The 20,066-nt window shown below is 37.0% G+C and overlaps 2 protein-coding genes across 3 annotated transcripts in view; both read right to left on the bottom strand.

Moving 5' to 3' along the window:
* Positions 1–472: 472 nt before the first annotated feature.
* Positions 473–19,198, bottom strand: LOC121383260. The gene is made up of 6 exons (XM_041513170.1): positions 19,060–19,198; positions 17,527–17,653; positions 15,811–15,930; positions 13,372–13,459; positions 11,411–11,522; positions 473–3,798 (listed from the first exon to the last, which is right to left on the bottom strand). Exons 2-6 carry the CDS (start codon positions 17,595–17,597, stop codon positions 1,844–1,846), a joined length of 2,346 nt encoding a protein of 781 aa, XP_041369104.1. The 5' UTR covers positions 17,598–17,653; positions 19,060–19,198; the 3' UTR covers positions 473–1,843.
* Positions 18,634–20,066, bottom strand: part of LOC121383261 — a 31,101-nt gene continuing 29,668 nt past the window's right edge. For both annotated transcript variants that reach the window (XM_041513171.1, XM_041513172.1), the window contains exon 4: positions 18,634–19,253. In XM_041513171.1, coding sequence (XP_041369105.1) covers positions 19,041–19,253 — 213 coding nt within the window. In that variant the 3' untranslated portion in view covers positions 18,634–19,040. The remainder of the gene's footprint in view (positions 19,254–20,066) is intronic.

The raw sequence follows: 20,066 nt of genomic DNA on the forward strand, positions 1-20,066 counted from the left end.
GGCCTGTAGCACAAATAACAGCGTGATCCCCTTCCCAGGATATATAGGCCTATTTTGCAACCACCTCGGGGAGAGGGATAAATGACCTGGGGAAAATAAATGTACACATCTCCGGGGGCCTTTGAAGTGCAGCGACAGTAGCACGTGCTACTAGGATCAACCGGCCCTGCAAAATTGGCCGACACGAGACTAAATTAATGATACACCAAAGTGTACACTGCTGCCGAATGTATGGCTTGGTCAGAATTTGTCACCACACATGTACACGCATTAATGCTCCGGCCATTTTTCCGACGCCATTATGTGTCTGCGACAGCACATTCATTGTCCCCTTTCTACAGAAAACCGACCTCGGTGGTGTCGTGGACATAAGGCTGGTAGGTACTGGGTTCGCAGCCTGGTACCGGCTCCCACCCAGAAATACTTTTAACGATTCAATGGGTAGGTGTAAGACCACTACACACTATTCTTTCTCACTAACCACCAACTCACTGTCCAGGACAGACAGCCCAAATAGCTGAGGTGTGTACCCTGGACAGCGTGCTTGAACCTTAATTGGATACATGCACGAAAATAAGTTGAAATTAAATAAAAGTAACAGAAAATAGTGGCTGTGGCTGCGTTTAGCAGGTGGTTGTCATACAGAGTGAAAACCATAAGCATATGAAACAGGGTGGAGAAGGTGGGGGGGGGGGGGGTAACTACCCCTCTAGTGCTGAAGCAAAACCTCAAATTCAAGTAAAAATTATGATATTCTGGCAAAATGTGCTAACCTGAGACTATTTTACCATGTACATGTATTTCCATCATTCTACCCTCAGCATTAGTTGTAATTCATGTACAAATGAGCAGTGATTCGTTTTCAACCCTATATAGCTGTTTGGTAGTAATGAATAAATGTCGTCATCCAGATTTGGGCATTTTCGTTTAATTCGGACAAAAGTCAGCTTGCCCCCCACCCCCCCCCGTAAGCTTATGGTAAAAATACATAGTGAAATGCATTTTGGGGACCTCAAAGTGGCCGTCATAGACACACACTCGTAACTGAAAAAAATAAAAATTATAATTTCTAAGAAATTATCATGCATTGGTGTAAAGAATAGTATTGGGACCATGTAGTGCTTACAAACTAATGCCCTTGTCAGTACTAAATACGACCATATTATTTTAATACAAGTCGTTATGGATTTTTTTAAAGAAAAAACAAATAGTTTGGTTTTCGAAAATTATCCTTGAACTTGTTTCATAGCAATACTCAAAAGAGTGTATAAACAGAGAATACTACATGAGTAGCCGTTAGCTACCATTTATACAAGTTGTTTTAAAATATATCTTACAAGCAAAAGCAAGTTGGATGTTTTTAAACAAGACATGTTGTTTGATCAATTTTATCTAACAGACACAAATGTAATATTCTTCTCTGTTTTATTTTACATATCCTACAAGAAAAAACCAGGTATAAAATAATTTAAATGTCTAAAACCTAAACTTCCACCTAAATTAAAAACTAAAAACTGGTTTACATCATTTCAATAACATGTCCGTGTTTGGTTATCAAAAATAAAATGATTTTAGAAATAACATAAATAGCTGGAGGTAATACTGGCAAATAGAAAACTTACAAAATCTGCATGTCCCTATGTATTTTCATTTGTGAAAATTATTTCCACCAGGACATAAATCTGATACAAACTGTTAACTTGTTTATTAATATTATCCTCCATTTATATAACATATAAAATATAATTCAGATAAAATCACCTGAAAAGGCACAAGTTTGATAAATAATAAAATTAGTACTGTTGTTATTGCATCACATTGTTTGCTGGAGGTGGAGTGCATATTAGTCTGACAAAATAATTATTTCATCATCATCAATGGCCTCAAAGTTGCCAGATGACACCAAAATGACATCATTGTCAGCAGGAATATTACTAGAAGACACAATGTTCACCTCTGTGCTGTCGGTGCTGGTTTCCATGGAAACGAGACCGCTGTTTAGACGCTGTTCACATTTCAAAGTGGAGACCTGGAAATGTGACTTGACCTGAGCAGTTCCTTTGTTGTTGGTCTTCTTCAGAAGACACTTTGGAATGTGAAGTTGGATTTTTTTATCCATCAGAGTAACTATCCTTGATATGGATGATGGTGAGGATGAGGATGGTGATGTGTCCTTGCAGCTGTCACTAGAGGCCGTGGTAGGAGAGACTGGTTTCTCACAGGCTGCAGAGTCAGCTTTGAGAGTATTGGCGATATCAGCTTTAGTGTTTGACCTTCCACAGATACGGTCTACAGGCCTTTCGTCTGACAAAATTTTAATTGCTTGAGTATCAGTAATATCATCGGTAATCTCCACAACACTTTCCTCTTCTTCATCTAGCTTATTGTCAGTGACTGATTTTTCCTTCGAAATTTCAGAAATATCATCATCATCTTCATCCTCATCGTCAATCTCAACAATGGGTTCCTTGTCTGCTGTGCCAGTGTCAACATCCTTGTTATTAATGGAATTTTCATTTGAGGTTTCAGTACTGACAGATGGTTTCACATTGATGTCACTACCATCATCTATGACCTCCACATCAGGTAATTCATCTTCAAACATTTCTCCAATATGATTTTCTGAAATCTTAGAATCTAATGTTGCTTGTAATCCAGCATCCTTATCTTTACCAGGAATCTCTTCAATGGTGTCTTTGTTTTTACAAACTTGATTTTCATACCTTGACTTTCGCTCTGAGGTTTCATAAATGTAACTCTCGTCGTCAGTAAGGTCTAGAACTAGCACTTTGTTGCATGAAGGAATTGCGCTGCCTGATGTTTCGTTGTCTCCAGTCGTACAACTTTCCTCATTAATATCTACAACTTTGATTTTATTGCTCACTGAATCGGCATTGAACTTTTTCACATTTTCACTATTCACACTTGGTTCGTCTTTTCTCTCATTAAATGCCTTCACGACAAGTGTCACCCTTTTTGGTTCGGGCCAGATATTTCGGTCAGTACTCCTTGGTTGAATCTCTTCAACCTCAGTTTCCACACTGTCCACCTTGGCTGGTGTTACACTGCTTAAGTCTGATTTGTCAGCACAGTCTTCCTCATCGGAAACAGATAAATATGTCTTAGACTCCACACATACTACTTCCCTTCGTTTAATTTCCCAGGAAACAGTTAGATATGGCTTCGGTTTCTTGCATGTTACTTGATCTCCTTTTTCAGAGTCCTCATCAGACAAACACAAATACCTCTCAGATTCTGGACAAGTTACTTCCCTTGGTTTAATTTCACCAGAAGGAGTTTGATATTGCTTCGGTTTCTTGCATGTTACCTGATCTTCTTTTTCAGCAGTTATGTCCTCATCAGACAAACACAAATACATCTCAGACTCTGGGCAAGTTACTTCCCTTGGTTTAAATTCACCAGAAGGAGTTAGATACTGCTTCGGTTTCTTGCATGTTACCTGATCTTCTTTTTCAGCAGTTATGTCCTCATCAGACAAACACAAATACCTCTCAGACTCTGGGCAAGTTACTTCCCTTGGTTTAAATTCATCAGGCAGGTTGTCACTGGCTATTGGTCCTTTTTCATTTTCAACACTAACATCACTGTGAGAAAGAGATAAACACTGCTTCGTTTCCTTGCATTTTGCAGCTTGTTTTCCTTCTTTCTCAGTACTAACTTCATCATCAGAGATAGATAAATATGTCAAAACTACTCTTCTCCGTTCAGGTTTATCAGGCTTGCTGTGACTATATGTTGATCCTTTTTTGTCAATACTGACTTCCTCATCACTTAGTTCTGAAAACAAAAACATCTTCATGTCAGTTAATTCTACAGACATTCAGGCACTTATCCAGGATTTTATGGCAGGGTCCCATATCTGACAGGACTGGGAAAATTAGCATAATTTAATCATAGTAATGGAAATGCACAATTGTTAAATTAATTGAATAAAACAGAAAATTACAAAAACTCATCAAATTTTGGTACTACACAACGCCTGGATAAATTCCTGACATAGTTTTTACAGTTAAAAAGTTGGGGTTTTGCAACGACACCAGTAAAGCATATTGATTTAATAAAGGAAGGGACAATTAAGGTATTTGGCCTGGTATGCATAGTCAATGATATATAATGCACATTATTGCTTAATATCAACAAGTATAATTGTATAGTTAATTAATAAAACGGTTAAATGTGACGGCTATTATATATAACGGGCGCAGCCATTTTGTACCATCCCAGTGAATACGCCCTCTGGCGGGCTGGTGGTTACGTAATACCTAACGTGTTACATCAGGAATTAGTCTTCGAACTGAAGAAACAAAACATACCTGATTTTTGCGGATGCATGGCAATGTTCTGTAATAACATCCATCCCAGTAAACCAGTAACAATTATATGTTATTTTTCAATGCAAAATAAACCACCATTATCAAAGTGTTGAAATAACTGTATTATGTTTTGTACATAAATTAACTCACGTACTGAAATAATAATCAGTTTTTTCTTGGTTAATTGGTATTTTCTTTCCATAGCCTGTACCTGTGGTTTCTGATTGGCAGGTGTATATTTAGATGGTCCCCAGACACTGTGTCTAGATAGACGCACTAAAAAGCTGTGCCTTTTATTAAGATCACAGGGTATTGTGTGATAACCGTGCGGGCACCCCTCAAATCGTAATGGCCATTATCAGTCAAACTGACCATTTACATTGTCCCAAAGAAAAGAAAAGTATCACTTGGGTATCACGAGTGGTCGTTTTTGCTCGAACATACCCTACCAATAGGCCTAATAATATGCATTTTCTTTTTGGATTTTTTAAAAGAGAAAAATACAATAACTCCATTTCAGTCTATTGATGCAAACTGAAATATATTTAGTTAAATAGTTTATTATACTACCAAGTCATTTATGTTGTTTTAAAAGTCAGGTTGATGAAAGCGAAGTACAGTCGTAAATTAGAGCGTTTGTTTACACTGTGAACGGAGGAGTTGGACATAGCTGATGTCACTTCGCCCCAAGCTATACCACCGGACGTCACAAAAATGAAACAAAATGGCTGCCCCTAGTTAGCAGAAATAATCATGGGTATTTTTTATTAAAGGGACATACCCTAATTTTAACCCGTGAAAATTAACACAAACTTTAGTTCATGTAACACATTTGGATAAAAGTTACAGTTGAGTGAAACATGAGTCTGTGACTTTGCAATGGTGAATTACCCTCTAAAACTAGACCAAAACTTGACTCCATGACTATTACTTCTCAGACGCACGTGCGTTTTTAAAAATATGAGAAATGCATTTTGCGATATTAAAAATACCAGGATGACCAAAAACACTTCAAATGTACGGAAATTGATAATCTAAACAATAAAATATAAGTAAAGTATGATTTCAGTTATCAAAAACGGCTCTAATAGTAAAAAATATGCCTTAATGTTAAAAAACTAGGGTATGTCCCTTTAACTCTAAAACTGCACGTTGTTCATTTGTTAAAGTGTCAGTATGTGTTGGTGGTCGGGGTATGCATCTTTCCAACACTTAAGGCTCTTGTTTGAGTTGACTGTCCCTTTAAAGTGTCAGTATGTGTTGGTGGTCGGGGTATGCATCTTTCCAACACTTAAGGCTCTTGTTTGAGTTGACTGTCCCTTTAATCATCAGCTACTGGATGTCAAACATTGGGTAATTTTGACATTAAGTCTTACAGGGGAACAAGTTTGCTTTGTTTAATGACACCACTGGAGCACATTGACTAATTGCTATGGTAATTCTGACACGTAGTCATCAGAGGAAACCCTCTACATTTTTCCTAATGCTCATACCATTGCCTTTGATATACCAGTCATGGTGCACTAGCTGGAACGAGAAATAGCCCAATGGGCCCACCAATGGGGATCGATCAAAAACCTGACCATGTATTAAGTAAGTGCCTTACCACTGGGCTACGTCCCACCTCTCTTAGAAAGGAAACTCACTAGATTTTTCCATTACAGATGTGTGTGGAAGCCAGGCTCTAATGTTAAATCACCATGTTACAGACCGTCACTGACATTACAGATGTGTGTGGAAGCCAGGCTTTAATGTTAAATCACCATGTTACAGACCGTCACTGACATTACAGATGTGTGTGGAAGCCAGGCTTTAATGTTAAATCATCATGTTACAGACCGTCACTGACATTACAGATGTGTGTGGAAGCCAGGCTCTAATGTTAAATCATCATGTTACAGACCGTCACTGACATTACAGATGTGTGTGGAAGCCAGGCTTTAATGTTAAATCACCATGTTACAGACCGTCACTGACATTACAGATGTGTGTGGAAGCCAGGCTTTAATGTTAAATCATCATGTTACAGACCGTCACTGGTATTACAGATGTGTGTGGAAGCCAGGCTTTAATGTTAAATCACCTTGTTACAGACTGTCACTGACATTACAGATGTGTGTGGAAGCCAGGCTTTAATGTTAAATCACCATGTTACAGACCGTCACTGACATTACAGATGTGTGTGGAAGCCAGGCTTTAATGTTAAATCACCATGTTACTAACAGTCATTGACATTACAGATGTGTGTGGAAGCCAGGCTCTAATGTTAAATCATCATGTTACAGACCGTCACTGACATTACAGATGTGTGTGGAAGCCAGGCTTTAATGTTAAATCATCATGTTACAGTCACTGGTATTACAGATGTGTGTGGAAGCCAGGCTTTAATGTTAAATCATCATGTTACAGTCACTGGTATTACAGATGTGTGTGGAAGCCAGGCTCTAATGTTAAATCATCATGTTACAGACCGTCACTGACATTACAGATGTGTGTGGAAGCCAGGCTCTAATGTTAAATCATCATGTTACAGACCGTCACTGACATTACAGATGTGTGTGGAAGCCAGGCTTTAATGTTAAATCATCATGTTACAGACCGTCACTGACATTACAGATGTGTGTGGAAGCCAGGCTGTAATGTTAAATCATCATGTTACAGTCACTGGTATTACAGATGTGTGTGGAAGCCAGGCTCTAATGTTAAATCATCATGTTACAGACCGTCACTGACATTACAGATGTGTGTGGAAGCCAGGCTCTAATGTTAAATCATCATGTTACAGACCGTCACTGACATTACAGATGTGTGTGGAAGCCAGGCTCTAATGTTAAATCATCATGTTACAGACCGTCACTGACATTACAGATGTGTGTGGAAGCCAGGCTCTAATGTTAAATCATCATGTTACAGACCGTCACTGACATTACAGATGTGTGTGGAAGCCAGGCTATAATGTTAAATCACCATGTTACAGACCGTCACTGACATTACAGATGTGTGTGGAAGCAAGGCTTTAATGTTAAATCATCATGTTACAGACAGTCACTGATATTACAGATTTGTGTGGAAGCCAGGCTTTAATGTTAAATCACCTTGTTACAGACCGTCACTGACATTACAGATGTGTGTGGAAGCCAGGCTTTAATGTTAAATCACCATGTTACAGACCGTCACTGACATTACAGATGTGTGTGGAAGCCAGGCTTTAATGTTAAATCATCATGTTACAGACTGTCACTGACATTACAGATGTGTGTGGAAGCCAGGCTCTAATGTTAAATCATCATGTTACAGACCGTCACTGACATTACAGATGTGTGTGGAAGCCAGGCTTTAATGTTAAATCATCATGTTACAGACCGTCACTGACATTACAGATGTGTGTGGAAGCCAGGCTTTAATGTTAAATCACCTTGTTACAGACCGTCACTGACATTACAGATGTGTGTGGAAGCCAGGCTTTAATGTTAAATCATCATGTTACTAACAGTCATTGACATTACAGATGTGTGTGGAAGCCAGGCTCTAATGTTAAATCATCATGTTACAGACCGTCACTGACATTACAGATGTGTGTGGAAGCCAGGCTTTAATGTTAAATCATCATGTTACAGTCACTGGTATTACAGATGTGTGTGGAAGCCAGGCTTTAATGTTAAATCATCATGTTACAGTCACTGGTATTACAGATGTGTGTGGAAGCCAGGCTCTAATGTTAAATCATCATGTTACAGACCGTCACTGACATTACAGATGTGTGTGGAAGCCAGGCTCTAATGTTAAATCATCATGTTACAGACCGTCACTGACATTACAGATGTGTGTGGAAGCCAGGCTTTAATGTTAAATCATCATATTACAGACCGTCACTGACATTACAGATGTGTGTGGAAGCCAGGCTGTAATGTTAAATCATCATATTACAGACCGTCACTGACATTACAGATGTGTGTGGAAGCCAGGCTGTAATGTTAAATCATCATGTTACAGTCACTGGTATTACAGATGTGTGTGGAAGCCAGGCTCTAATGTTAAATCATCATGTTACAGACCGTCACTGACATTACAGATGTGTGTGGAAGCCAGGCTATAATGTTAAATCATCATGTTACAGACCGTCACTGACATTACAGATGTGTGTGGAAGCCAGGCTCTAATGTTAAATCATCATGTTACAGACCGTCACTGACATTACAGATGTGTGTGGAAGCCAGGCTCTAATGTTAAATCATCATGTTACAGACCGTCACTGACATTACAGATGTGTGTGGAAGCCAGGCTATAATGTTAAATCACCATGTTACAGACCGTCACTGACATTACAGTTGTGTGTGGAAGCCAGGCTTTAATGTTAAATCATCATGTTACAGACAGTCACTGACATTACAGATTTGTGTGGAAGCCAGGCTTTAATGTTAAATCACCTTGTTACAGACCGTCACTGACATTACAGATGTGTGTGGAAGCCAGGCTATAATGTTAAATCATCATGTTACAGACCATCACTGACATTACAGATGTGTGTGGAAGCCAGGCTTTAATGTTAAATCATCATGTTACAGACTACTAGTAGAGGCACTGATTTTATGCGATCGCGGACGGAATCGCGGAAATACCTATCTGAAACGGAATTCCCGATTTTTTTCCAAAACATTATTTAACTTTAAATAGCGCATTTGATTAATTAAAATTTATTTTTCGAACTAGAAACTACAGACACCGACATCTGCCTGTGCTACGCTACGACACTAGTACCTTTGTATGTTACGCCAAATGATTAATGTAGAGTATCTAGACGTTTTACCAGTCGTGTTTTCTTCGTTTATTCCCGGCGATTTAGCGGGAAAAACCGAACATTGTGAGTTAAAATTGTCCGATATTTACTCAAGTGAAAGATATATTATGTTATGTTTGCTTATTAATTTTTAACATTTGCGGCATTGCCATATTTCCGATCTCACAAAGGAATGCAGTAATTGCATATTGTATGCCAGGCTTTGTTCAAAATAAATTATACAAGGGAAGTGGTTTATAGTGTGATCGTTTGTAATTATTTTCTCGATCATATCGTAAAAAAACAACGAAAAAGTCTGAGGTCTGTGTGAAACAAAAACAGAATTTGTTTAATACTGAAATGGAAAAAAACGGAATTTGTAACATTATAAAACGGAAAAGGGAAAAATCTGAAACGGAAAATCAGTGCCTCTAAGACGGTCACTGGCATTACAGATGTGTGTGGAAGCCAGGCTCTAATGTTAAATCACCATGTTACAGACAGTCACTGGCATTGCAGATGTGTGTGGAAGCCAGGCTTAATGTTAAATCACCATGTTACAGACCGTCACTGGCATTGCAGATGTGTGTGGAAGCCAGGCTTTAATGTTAAATCACCATGTTACAGACAGTCACTGACAATACAGATGTGTGTGGAAGCCAGGCTCTAATGTTAAATCATCATGTTACAGACAGTCACTGGCATTACAGATGTGTGTGGAAGCCAGGCTCTAATGTTAAATCACCATGTTACAGACCATCACTGACATTACAGATGTGTGTGGAAGCCAGGCTTTAATGTTAAATCATCATGTTACAGACAGTAGAGGCACTGATTTTACGCGATCGCGGACAGAATCGCGGAAATACCTATCTGAAACGGAATTCCCGATTTTTTTCCAAAACATTATTTAACTTTAAATAGCGCATTTGATTAATTAAAATTTATTTTTCGAACTAGAAACTATAGACACCGACATCTGCCTGTGCTACGCTACGACACTAGTAACTTTGTATGTTACGCCAAATGTTTAATGTAGAGTATCTAGACGTTTTACCAGTCGTGTTTTCTTCGCTTATTCCCGGCGATTTAGCGGGAAAAACCGAACATTGTGAGTTAAAATTGTCCGATATTTACTCAAGTGAAAGATATATTATGTTATGTTTGCTTATTAATTTTTAACATTTGCGGCATTGCCATATTTCCGATCTCACAAAGGAATGCAGTAATTGCATATTGTATGCCAGGCTTTGTTCAAAATAAATTATACAAGGGAAGTGGTTTATAGTGTGATCGTTTGTAATTATTTTCTCGATCATATCGTAAAAAAACAATGAAAATGTCCGAAGTCTGTGTGAAACAAAAACAGAATTTGTTTAATACTGAAACGGAAAAACCCGGAATTTGTAACATTATAAAACGGAAAAGGGAAAAATCTGAAACGGAAAATCAGTGCCTCTAAGACAGTCACTGGCATTACAGATGTGTGTGGAAGCCAGGCTCTAATGTTAAATCACCATGTTACAGACAGTCACTGGCATTGCAGATGTGTGTGGAAGCCAGGCTTTAATGTTAAATCACCATGTTACAGACCGTCACTGACATTGCAGATGTGTGTGGAAGCCAGGCTTTAATGTTAAATCACCATGTTACAGACAGTCACTGGCATTGCAGATGTGTGTGGAAGCCAGGCTTTAATGTTAAATCACCATGTTACAGACCGTCACTGACATTACAGATGTGTGTGGAAGCCAGGCTTTACTGTTAAATCATCATATTACAGATGTGTGTGGAAGCCAGGCTTTAATGTTAAATCACCATGTTACAGACAGTCACTGACATTACAGATGTGTGTGGAAGACAGGCTTTAATGTTAAATCATCATGTTACAGACAGTCACTGACATTGCAGATGTTTGTGGAAGACAGGCTCTAATGTTAAATCATCATGTTACAGACAGTCACTGACATGGCAGATGTGTGTGGAAGCCAGCCTTTTATGTTAAATCACCATGTTAATTTACCCTCAAACAGCTAAATTACCATCTACATTATAATACTTAAATTACCATCTAACAGTTAATATGCCATCTTAACAATTGTGAAATAACAGCTGAATATTGTCCAAGAGTTTAATTCCCATTTAACCCTTAAAATATCATCTAACAGTTAAATTACATCTAACAGCTAAATTATCATATTAAACTACCATGTGACAGTTAAATACATATAACAGCTAAATTACCATATACCTGTATCTAACAGGTAAGAGTTATGTCACCATGTGACAGTTAACTTACCATCCAGGTCGAAATCGTCGACGTCAATGGCGGACTCCTGTGACACGTCCTCGTCGGAACTCTCCTCTTTCTCCGGGATGTTATACTGCAGGTCTGCGTACTTGTTAATCACCTGACAAATAAAACACAGACATCGGTAATCTCACACTAGTACTTGTTAATCACCTGATGACTAAAACACAGACATCGGTCATCTCACACTAGTACTTGTTAATCACCTGACGAATAAAACACAGACATCGGTCATCTCACACTAGTACTTGTTAATCACCTGACAAATAAAACACACAGACATCGGTCATCTCACACTAGTACTTGTTAATCACCTGACGAATAAAACACAGATTTCGGTCATCTCACACTAGTACTTGTTAATCACCTGACGAATAAAACACAGACATCGGTCATCTCACACTAGTACTTGTTAATCACCTGACGAATAAAACACACAGACATCGGTCATCTCACACTAGTACTTGTTAATCACCTGACAAATAAAACACAGACATCGGTCATCTCACACTAGTACTTGTTAATCACCTGACGAATAAAACACACAGACATCGGTCATCTCACACTAGTACTTATTAATCACCTGACGAATAAAACACACAGACATCGGTCATCTCACACTAGTACTTGTTAATCACCTGACAAATAAAACACACAGACATCGGGGTAATCTCACACTAGTACTTGTTAATCACCTGACGAATAAAACACACAGACATCGGTCATCTCAGTACTTGTTAATCACCTGACAAATAAAACACAGACATCGGTCATCTCACACTAGTACTTGTTAATCACCTGACGAATAAAACACAGACATCGGTCATCTCACACTAGTACTTGTTAATCACCTGACAAATAAAACACACAGACATCGGTAATCTCACACTAGTACTTGTTAATCACCTGACGAATAAAACACAGACATCGGTCATCTCACACTAGTACTTGTTAATCACCTGACGAATAAAACACACAGACATCGGTCATCTCACACTAGTACTTGTTAATCACCTGACAAATAAAACACACAGACATCGGTAATCTCACACTAGTACTTGTTAATCACCTGACGAATAAAACACAGACATCGATCATCTCACACCAGTACTTGTTAATCACCTTACAAATAAAACACACAGACATTGGTCATTTCACACTAACACTGCTCACTTGAAATACTTTACATCTCCACAACTTCAGGCTGTAATACTTCATATAAATTTCTGTTTAAACAATATTTATTGCCGTTAAAAAAAAAAAAGAGAGATAGACAATAGCATACAAATTTCAGGAGAGGTGCAAGATCCTACAGAATTGTGACATCATTAGGCAAATACAGATTGAAAATTAATTAAACCAAATTTAAGGCTGAAAGGTACTGGGTTCGCGCCCTAGCACTGGCTCCAACCCAAAACAATTTGTTTAATGGCTCAGTGATGAGGAACACTTCTGTCAAACATTTGGTAATTCGGACATGTAGTCTCCAGAAGAATTCTGATACATTTTTTCATCAGCAGCAAGGGATTCTTTATATGCATTTTTTTCCAGACAGGACAGCACGTACAATGACCCTTTGATATACCAGTCGTAGGCCACTAGATTTAATGGCGAAAAAAACCAATTAGAGAATTCTTCCACCATGGAGATTCTATCGAAAAATCTGAGCACCTCAAACAAGCACTCTGATAGCTAAATCGTACTACGCTTTTTCCCCCATTAAGATTTAAGCCAAATACATTTACAAGCTACATGTAATTGTTTTTGGATAGTAACAAATGTGAATTTCTAGCTTCTGGAGAACAGCATAGCAAAGCTTTCCATTACAATTTGTTCATTTACAGGTATAAACTAGTATACTGTAGAACCCATGCTCAGAGTTCCTGCAGGCTTGATTTTTAAAGGCTAGCCTTTATCAGATTTATTTACAATTACAAATATCAACTCACTTCTGCTAATTTGTTCTTTCCCTTTTGACGGTTCTCCTCCAACTTGCGTTTTAATTCTTTGTCGTGTAATGCTGGATCTTTATCTATTCTGAAAGCAAAGCAGACATAACGCATTAATCAAATAGTGATGCTGTGTAAATCAAGGTGGTAACTAAGTTTTTATACACACATTTTCACATTGCGACTTGTAGTAAATCAAAATGTGAAACCCAAAATTGTAAAGATTTTTTAGTGATGATGTTCTATTTTCAACTATAAATTATAATTATACACGTAAAAATAAGAAACTCCCTATCCATACGCAGTGACATTAGTGTTACACATGTAGATCTCCATGGGGGGGGGGGGGGGGGGGGGGGGGGGCAGAGATAGAAAGGATGAGAGATGGGACCAGATAATAGGAATAGGAATAAGGAACACATACACACAGAGATAATTGGATATATACATATTTATAATATAATATCTTAAATTTTTAGTCCAATCAAAGTATGTGATATTTTTTAGATCACATAGTTTAAGAATTTGATAACTTTGCAAATTAGATATAAATTAAGCAAGGTCACGGCACTAGGTTTATCGACATTTACATGTAAGCGAACGTACTAGGGTGACACTCCATAATAGACATATGCATTCATATTCATCAAACAAAAACATTTCAGTGGCAACTTTACATTGAAAGCTGTCCAGCGTTCAGAAAACAAAAATATGTTAAGCACTAGTTTATTATTATGTAAGGATATCCAAAATGACGTCATTCCAATCAAAAAGAAACTGCACCACATATTTTTATGTCATTTGAATATCATGAATTAAAGTTGCGAATATTGTTTACAAAAACATGTATTAAGCTTGAGATTATATGATAAAGAGATTCTTACCCTCGTGTGTTTCGGTATCATCAATATCATATATTAGGAATAAAAATAATGTATTATGCTCACATTATGGACAAAACATGATACAGTTATTTCGACCACTTTGACAATGCTGGTTTATTTTATATTGAAAAATGATATGTACTTATTGCTGGCTTACCAGGATGTATATTATTACAGAACACTGTGATGCATGCTTCTTTTATCATCACTAAAAAATTAGGTACATTTGTTTTTTCAGTTCTAAGACTAATTCTTGACATGACGAGTTTAGTATTACATAACCACTGCTTGCCAGAGGGCGTATTCACTGCGTTGGAACAAAATGGTTGCGCCCATTATATATAATAGCCATCACATTTAATTGTTTTATTAATTAAATATAATAATATACTTGTTGATATTAAGCAATAATGTGCATTATATATTCTTGAATATGTATACCAGTCCAAAAGCCTTGTGCGAGCATTCCTTTAATATTACGTTTGTGACTGTCAAAGCTTGACAAATGACAAACTTGTACAAATCAACAACAAATCATGAGATTGGCCTTTTCGCCTGAGTTTCGTTATCGCTTGCAATGAAGATTTTTAACAACAATCGTTATTAACAACAATCATTTTTTTTTTTTATTGAAATACAATAATTGCTCCAAATTATGATACAGCTTTATCATGGTTGTCAGAATACATTTTCACTTGTCATGACAAACGAACAAGTGTTTATTTCGATTGCTGCATCAGGATTGCGAACCCGCGGAAGACCCTTATTTCAATCCAAATTGATGTCACCCAACAAACATACTAAAAATAGTTAAAATCATTGAAATTCATCTAAAATATTTACTCAGTCCAGTGAATGTCTAATTTAGAAAGGTTTCACTATTAAACATTTTTTAAAGTTTGTTTTGTATAACGACACCACTAAAGCACACAGATATATTAATCATCAGCTAATGGATGACAAACATTTGGTAATTCCAACAGTCCGAAGAGAGGAAACCTGCTATATTTTTCCATTAGTAGCAAGAGATTTTTCATATGCACCATTCCACAGACAGAACAGCACATACCACAGTCTTTGATATATCAGTTGTGGTTGCCTGTAAGACCAAGAAATAGCTCAATGGGCCCACCGACAGGGATCTATTCTAGACCAATCATGTATCAGGCAAGTGCTTTACCACTGGGCTATGTCCCGCCCCTGTAAAACTTTAAAGCCAGGCCAGATTGGATTAAAGTCTCGAGTCTACACTTTAAAAAGTGTCATAAGCATGGGGCCAGCTGTTTCATATCAACTTCTTCAAAATAGCAGGCCTTTTAGAATAGAACATTCAGGTAACCCATTTCCTTTGTGCATAAATCATTAGGTCCTTGTAAATAATGTCAACAATTTAACGTGTGAAAGAAAAATAGGTTACGTAAGTTAAATTTGTGCGAGTGATGCACAAACGAAAATATCTGAAATAAAAATATATCACAGGTTACAAAACTAACCAAATCTAGTATTGTTAGGAAAACTATTACTCTTTTAAAAAAATATACATGTATATAACCACCTGAAGCTTTCTGTTTGCTTGCTTTTAAATGTGCAGATAAAATCTTCATGACGTCTCTTCTGTAGAATATTTCCTACATCAATGAATGCTTCCTTCGACAAGCTGGCAATAGCACCGGTGCTGGAACATAACATGTTTGAGCAAGTTTATTTTGTGTGTATGTATTTTGTGTACAGTGTTTATTGCCTTGCTGCTGATGCAATCTAAAGCCCTGTAATTAGCACAAAACCTGTTATCACTTTATGTGTGACTGTATAGATACAGAAACTATTATAATCATGGTACAGTATGATGGTCACATAGTTTGTTAACATGTTGTCGACCTTCACCTTTCACTGCAAAAGCAGAATTGTCAGACAAGTTGTAGAACATGATTTAGGTACATGTGCCTCATGTTCATTTAAACAACTAGTCCATGACAAATGAACTAAATATTTTTAAGTTAAGGTCAGTCACAATGTTGCATAATGCAAAAAATATTTATTCATTTGTTTTGTGAAATGTAAAGATTATACCTTGCATTACATACCCACAAAAATATTACATCCAAATCATTTCATTTATTACTCTCTATTAAATCTATCTTACTTAAAAAAAAAAAACATAAGTATTACCGACAGGTCAACACATGACATTACAGTTTCAATTTAAATTCAGTGATTCCCTTAGGCGCCGTTCGGACCCCACACCGACCCCGTGAATTTCTTGACTGGGACCATCAAAATTGTAACCATTAAAAAAGGGGACTTGCTTAAGCACGATGTATCTCCATTTTGACAAAGAATTGATTGCAACATGACTGATAATGGATACCAGACAACTATTTTTTATGTACTATATATTTTTTGTCAAGGACTCTCAAGGAAAGTTCGAAACTACTATGTACACATTTATGCAACATTACAATTTTGATATTCTTAAAATATTTATGTAAAGATTTTATGAGGGATCGATTAACTTGTAGTTATTTATTACAAATACATACATGTACCTGTATAAAGTGCGGAATAAGCCTATTCAAATCTACCTTATTGAAACATTTCAGGCATATGTGCAAGGGAGTCTAGAGCAAAGGTTTTAGGGAGGGTCTGGAAAATACATTTAAAATTTCTTACCTCAGAGTAGGGAATTTCAACCCCACCCCCTGCTTTTTTACAGTTTTTACAGGGGGCAGGATGTAGCACAGTGGTAAAGCGCTCGCTTGATGCATGGTCAGTTTAGGATCGATCCCCTTTGGTGGCCCCATTGGGCTATTTCTCATTCCAGCCAGTTCTCCACAACTGGTGTAACAATGGCTGTGGTATGTACTATCCTGTCTGTGGGATGGTGCATATAAACGATCCCTTGCTGCTAATCGAAAAAGAGTAGCCCATAAGTCTGACACCATATAAATATAAATAAAATGTTTTGAGTGTATTATTAAATAAAACATTTCCTTCCTTCTAAGTTTTTATTTTCAAGAACAGGAAAAACTGCTCATTTAAAAACAAATTATATTTTTTGTTTGCACTGGCAGGATATACCAGTTGTGGTGCACTGGTCGGAATGAGAAGTAGTCCAATGGGCCCACTACTGGGGATTGATCCTAGTCCAACCATGCATCAGACGGGCGCTTTACGACAGAGCTACATCCCACTCCCGATATTTTACTAAATACACCACACTAGGTAAATACACAACACTAGATCATTTTTGTCACACAAAGTAACAGCAAACCTCAGATTAAGAGATTGTTCTTCATTGACTTTACAAAATATTTTCCGAATGTCAAAATAATCTGGAAACATTTTTTTCCTGTTGATCAACCGTTCAATTCGCTTGTTAACCTCAGGATATCGACTGCCTGAAAATATCACAACATTAAAAATAAGAAATAATTAAAACATTTACGATTAGCAGCTTTACATTTTTAACATGCAAAATAATACATGACATTATATAGAAACGGTTATTTATGGTTGGACAAATATTGTCAATAGATTAAAGAACTATTGCAAAAGCCATAATTAGAAGTGAACCCTAATATATCAAATCATCGGACTCTGGATTGTACTGCATGTATCAAGGTAAGAACAGAGTAACAAACAAGATACCATTGCATGGTAGATCATTTAACAAATACAGTCCAACCAGTGTTAAGCAAACACCAAAAGGTGTACAAAAGGTGGCATTTCAAGACAAGTGGCTTCTTAATACAGGTCGGCCGTTGTCCTATTATACTGACATACATATATGTAACGTAATAAGCATTTTAGGACTACTGTAAAAGCAATACAGGTTCCACAACAGGCCCTACAAATGTTCATACCTCCCAAGTTCAAGGGCCATAACTGTCAAAAATGGGTCCATCACCATGGTAATCAAACTTGATATCATAAAGCATTACACAAATTGTCAATATCTTGAGGCATTACGAAGAACTTCTGGTTGGACTGGTAGGGGATAACAACAATACCCTGATATGTGAAACGTCTTTCAGTAATTTGAGTACAACCATAACAACAATACCCTGATATGTGAAACGTCTTTCAGTAATTTGAGTACAACCATAACAACAATACCCTGATATGTGAAACGTCTTTCAGTAATTTGAGTACAACATAACAACAATACCCTGATATGTGAAACGTCTTTCAGTAATTTGAGTACAACCATAACAACAATACCCTGATATGTGAAACATCTTTCAGTAATTTGAGTACAATCATAACAACAATACCCTGATATATGAAACGTCTTTCAGTAATTTGAGTACAACCATAACAACAATACCCTAATATGTGAAACGTCTTTCAGTAATTTGAGTACAACCATAACAACAATACCCTGATATATGAAACGTCTTTCAGTAATTTGTGTACAATCATAACAATGCAGAAAAATTGGATCATGTAACATGTAACAAAGTAAAAGTTTGGAAATAACACTTTTAAAAGAGTGAATTAAACCAAATAAAGCTGTAAAAAGATAGATTAAATGTGGTAGAACGTATTCCACACAAAAACACTCTCAACAAAACCAACACACAAAAAATGATGCCTTATATTTGAATAAGCAAAGAAAAAAGCCATCCGAATGAAAACAGTGAAGGAGAAACAAGGAAGCTTTAGTCATGTGACTGGAATATCAAGTAGAGGACTCATTGGAAGATATTAGCCATCCCATTGGCTGTTGAGGTGTTCAGACCAGACTACTATCACTAGGGGAATATGTCATTGTTTGAGGTCAGGTCAAGTAGAAAAGAAATACCACGATACGTGAAGCGTCTTTCTGTGGGACGCCCAGTGCTGGTTTTTCGGTTTTTTTGCCAGACACAGCTTATTCCAAACAGCCACAAACTTCTTTTCTAGTCTATCCTCGTAGATGTAGGACGAGTCCTCTGCATCAAGGTCATCCAGAGACAGTTCCTTCTCTCGAACCTTCTCGATTTCATTCCGCAGTTTCTGAAAACACAAAATGATAACAAAGTGCATACAACATCTGAAATAGTGCATTAACAGACGTACACATACAAAGGTATCTTGAAATGTCAACAGGAAAGGTTCAGTGGCCTAATTCACAACGCTCTCTTATGCAACATCATATCCTGTTTTTATTGCACCCCGAGATGGTAAAGTTGCTACGGTTTAGTGAATTAGGCCCTTGAGAATGACATACAGACATGTTTTATTAAACATATATGTATCACTGTAGATATTTATAAAGAATACATACACGTGTATGTATCACTGTAGATATTTATAAAGAAGACCTACACATGTATGTATCTTTGTAGATATTTATAAAGAATACACACACGTGTACGTATCACTGTTGGTATTTATAAAGAACACCTGCACGTGTATGTATCATTGTAGGTATTTATAAAGAATACCTACACATGTATCGTATAAAAAACGCCAACATTATGACCATACACACTGTTTACTGAACATATTATTGTCTGTTTTAATCATCAGAGCTTGATATTTATTTTGTGCAATGGGAAGCTATCTTTGCTTCTCAGATTTCAAGATGGAAAGAAATGCTAGAAACTGAGTACTAGTAGTAGTTCTCAAAATTAGTCTTAGGATTACATTTGTAGTTTAATTTTCTTTTAACAGCCATGTGGAAGATTTGAGACAAACGTGGACAAAAACATAAAACTTTTGAAAGTAAAGAATTATCTATGTACAGGCATCGAAATAAGTCGAGAATGGTCGTTCAGGTTATAAGAAAAGTCGAGAACGATGTTTCGTTCTCGACAAAAATGTCAA

This window comes from Gigantopelta aegis, chromosome 10, assembly GCF_016097555.1.
Source record: "Gigantopelta aegis isolate Gae_Host chromosome 10, Gae_host_genome, whole genome shotgun sequence".
Lineage (NCBI taxonomy): Eukaryota > Metazoa > Mollusca > Gastropoda > Neomphalida > Peltospiridae > Gigantopelta > Gigantopelta aegis.

Excerpts from the sequence above, each read along its gene's own strand:
- LOC121383260 (XM_041513170.1), bottom strand. The coding sequence starts at position 17,597 with ATGTTTCCAGATTATTTTGACATTCGGAAAATATTTTGTAAAGTCAAT. Across the intron at positions 13,460-15,810 it reads AAGCAAACAGAAAGCTTCAG|AATAGATAAAGATCCAGCAT; the intron begins GTGGTTATATAC and ends CTTTGCTTTCAG. Across the intron at positions 11,523-13,371 it reads GAAAGAACAAATTAGCAGAA|GTGATTAACAAGTACGCAGA; the intron begins GTGAGTTGATAT and ends TTTATTTGTCAG.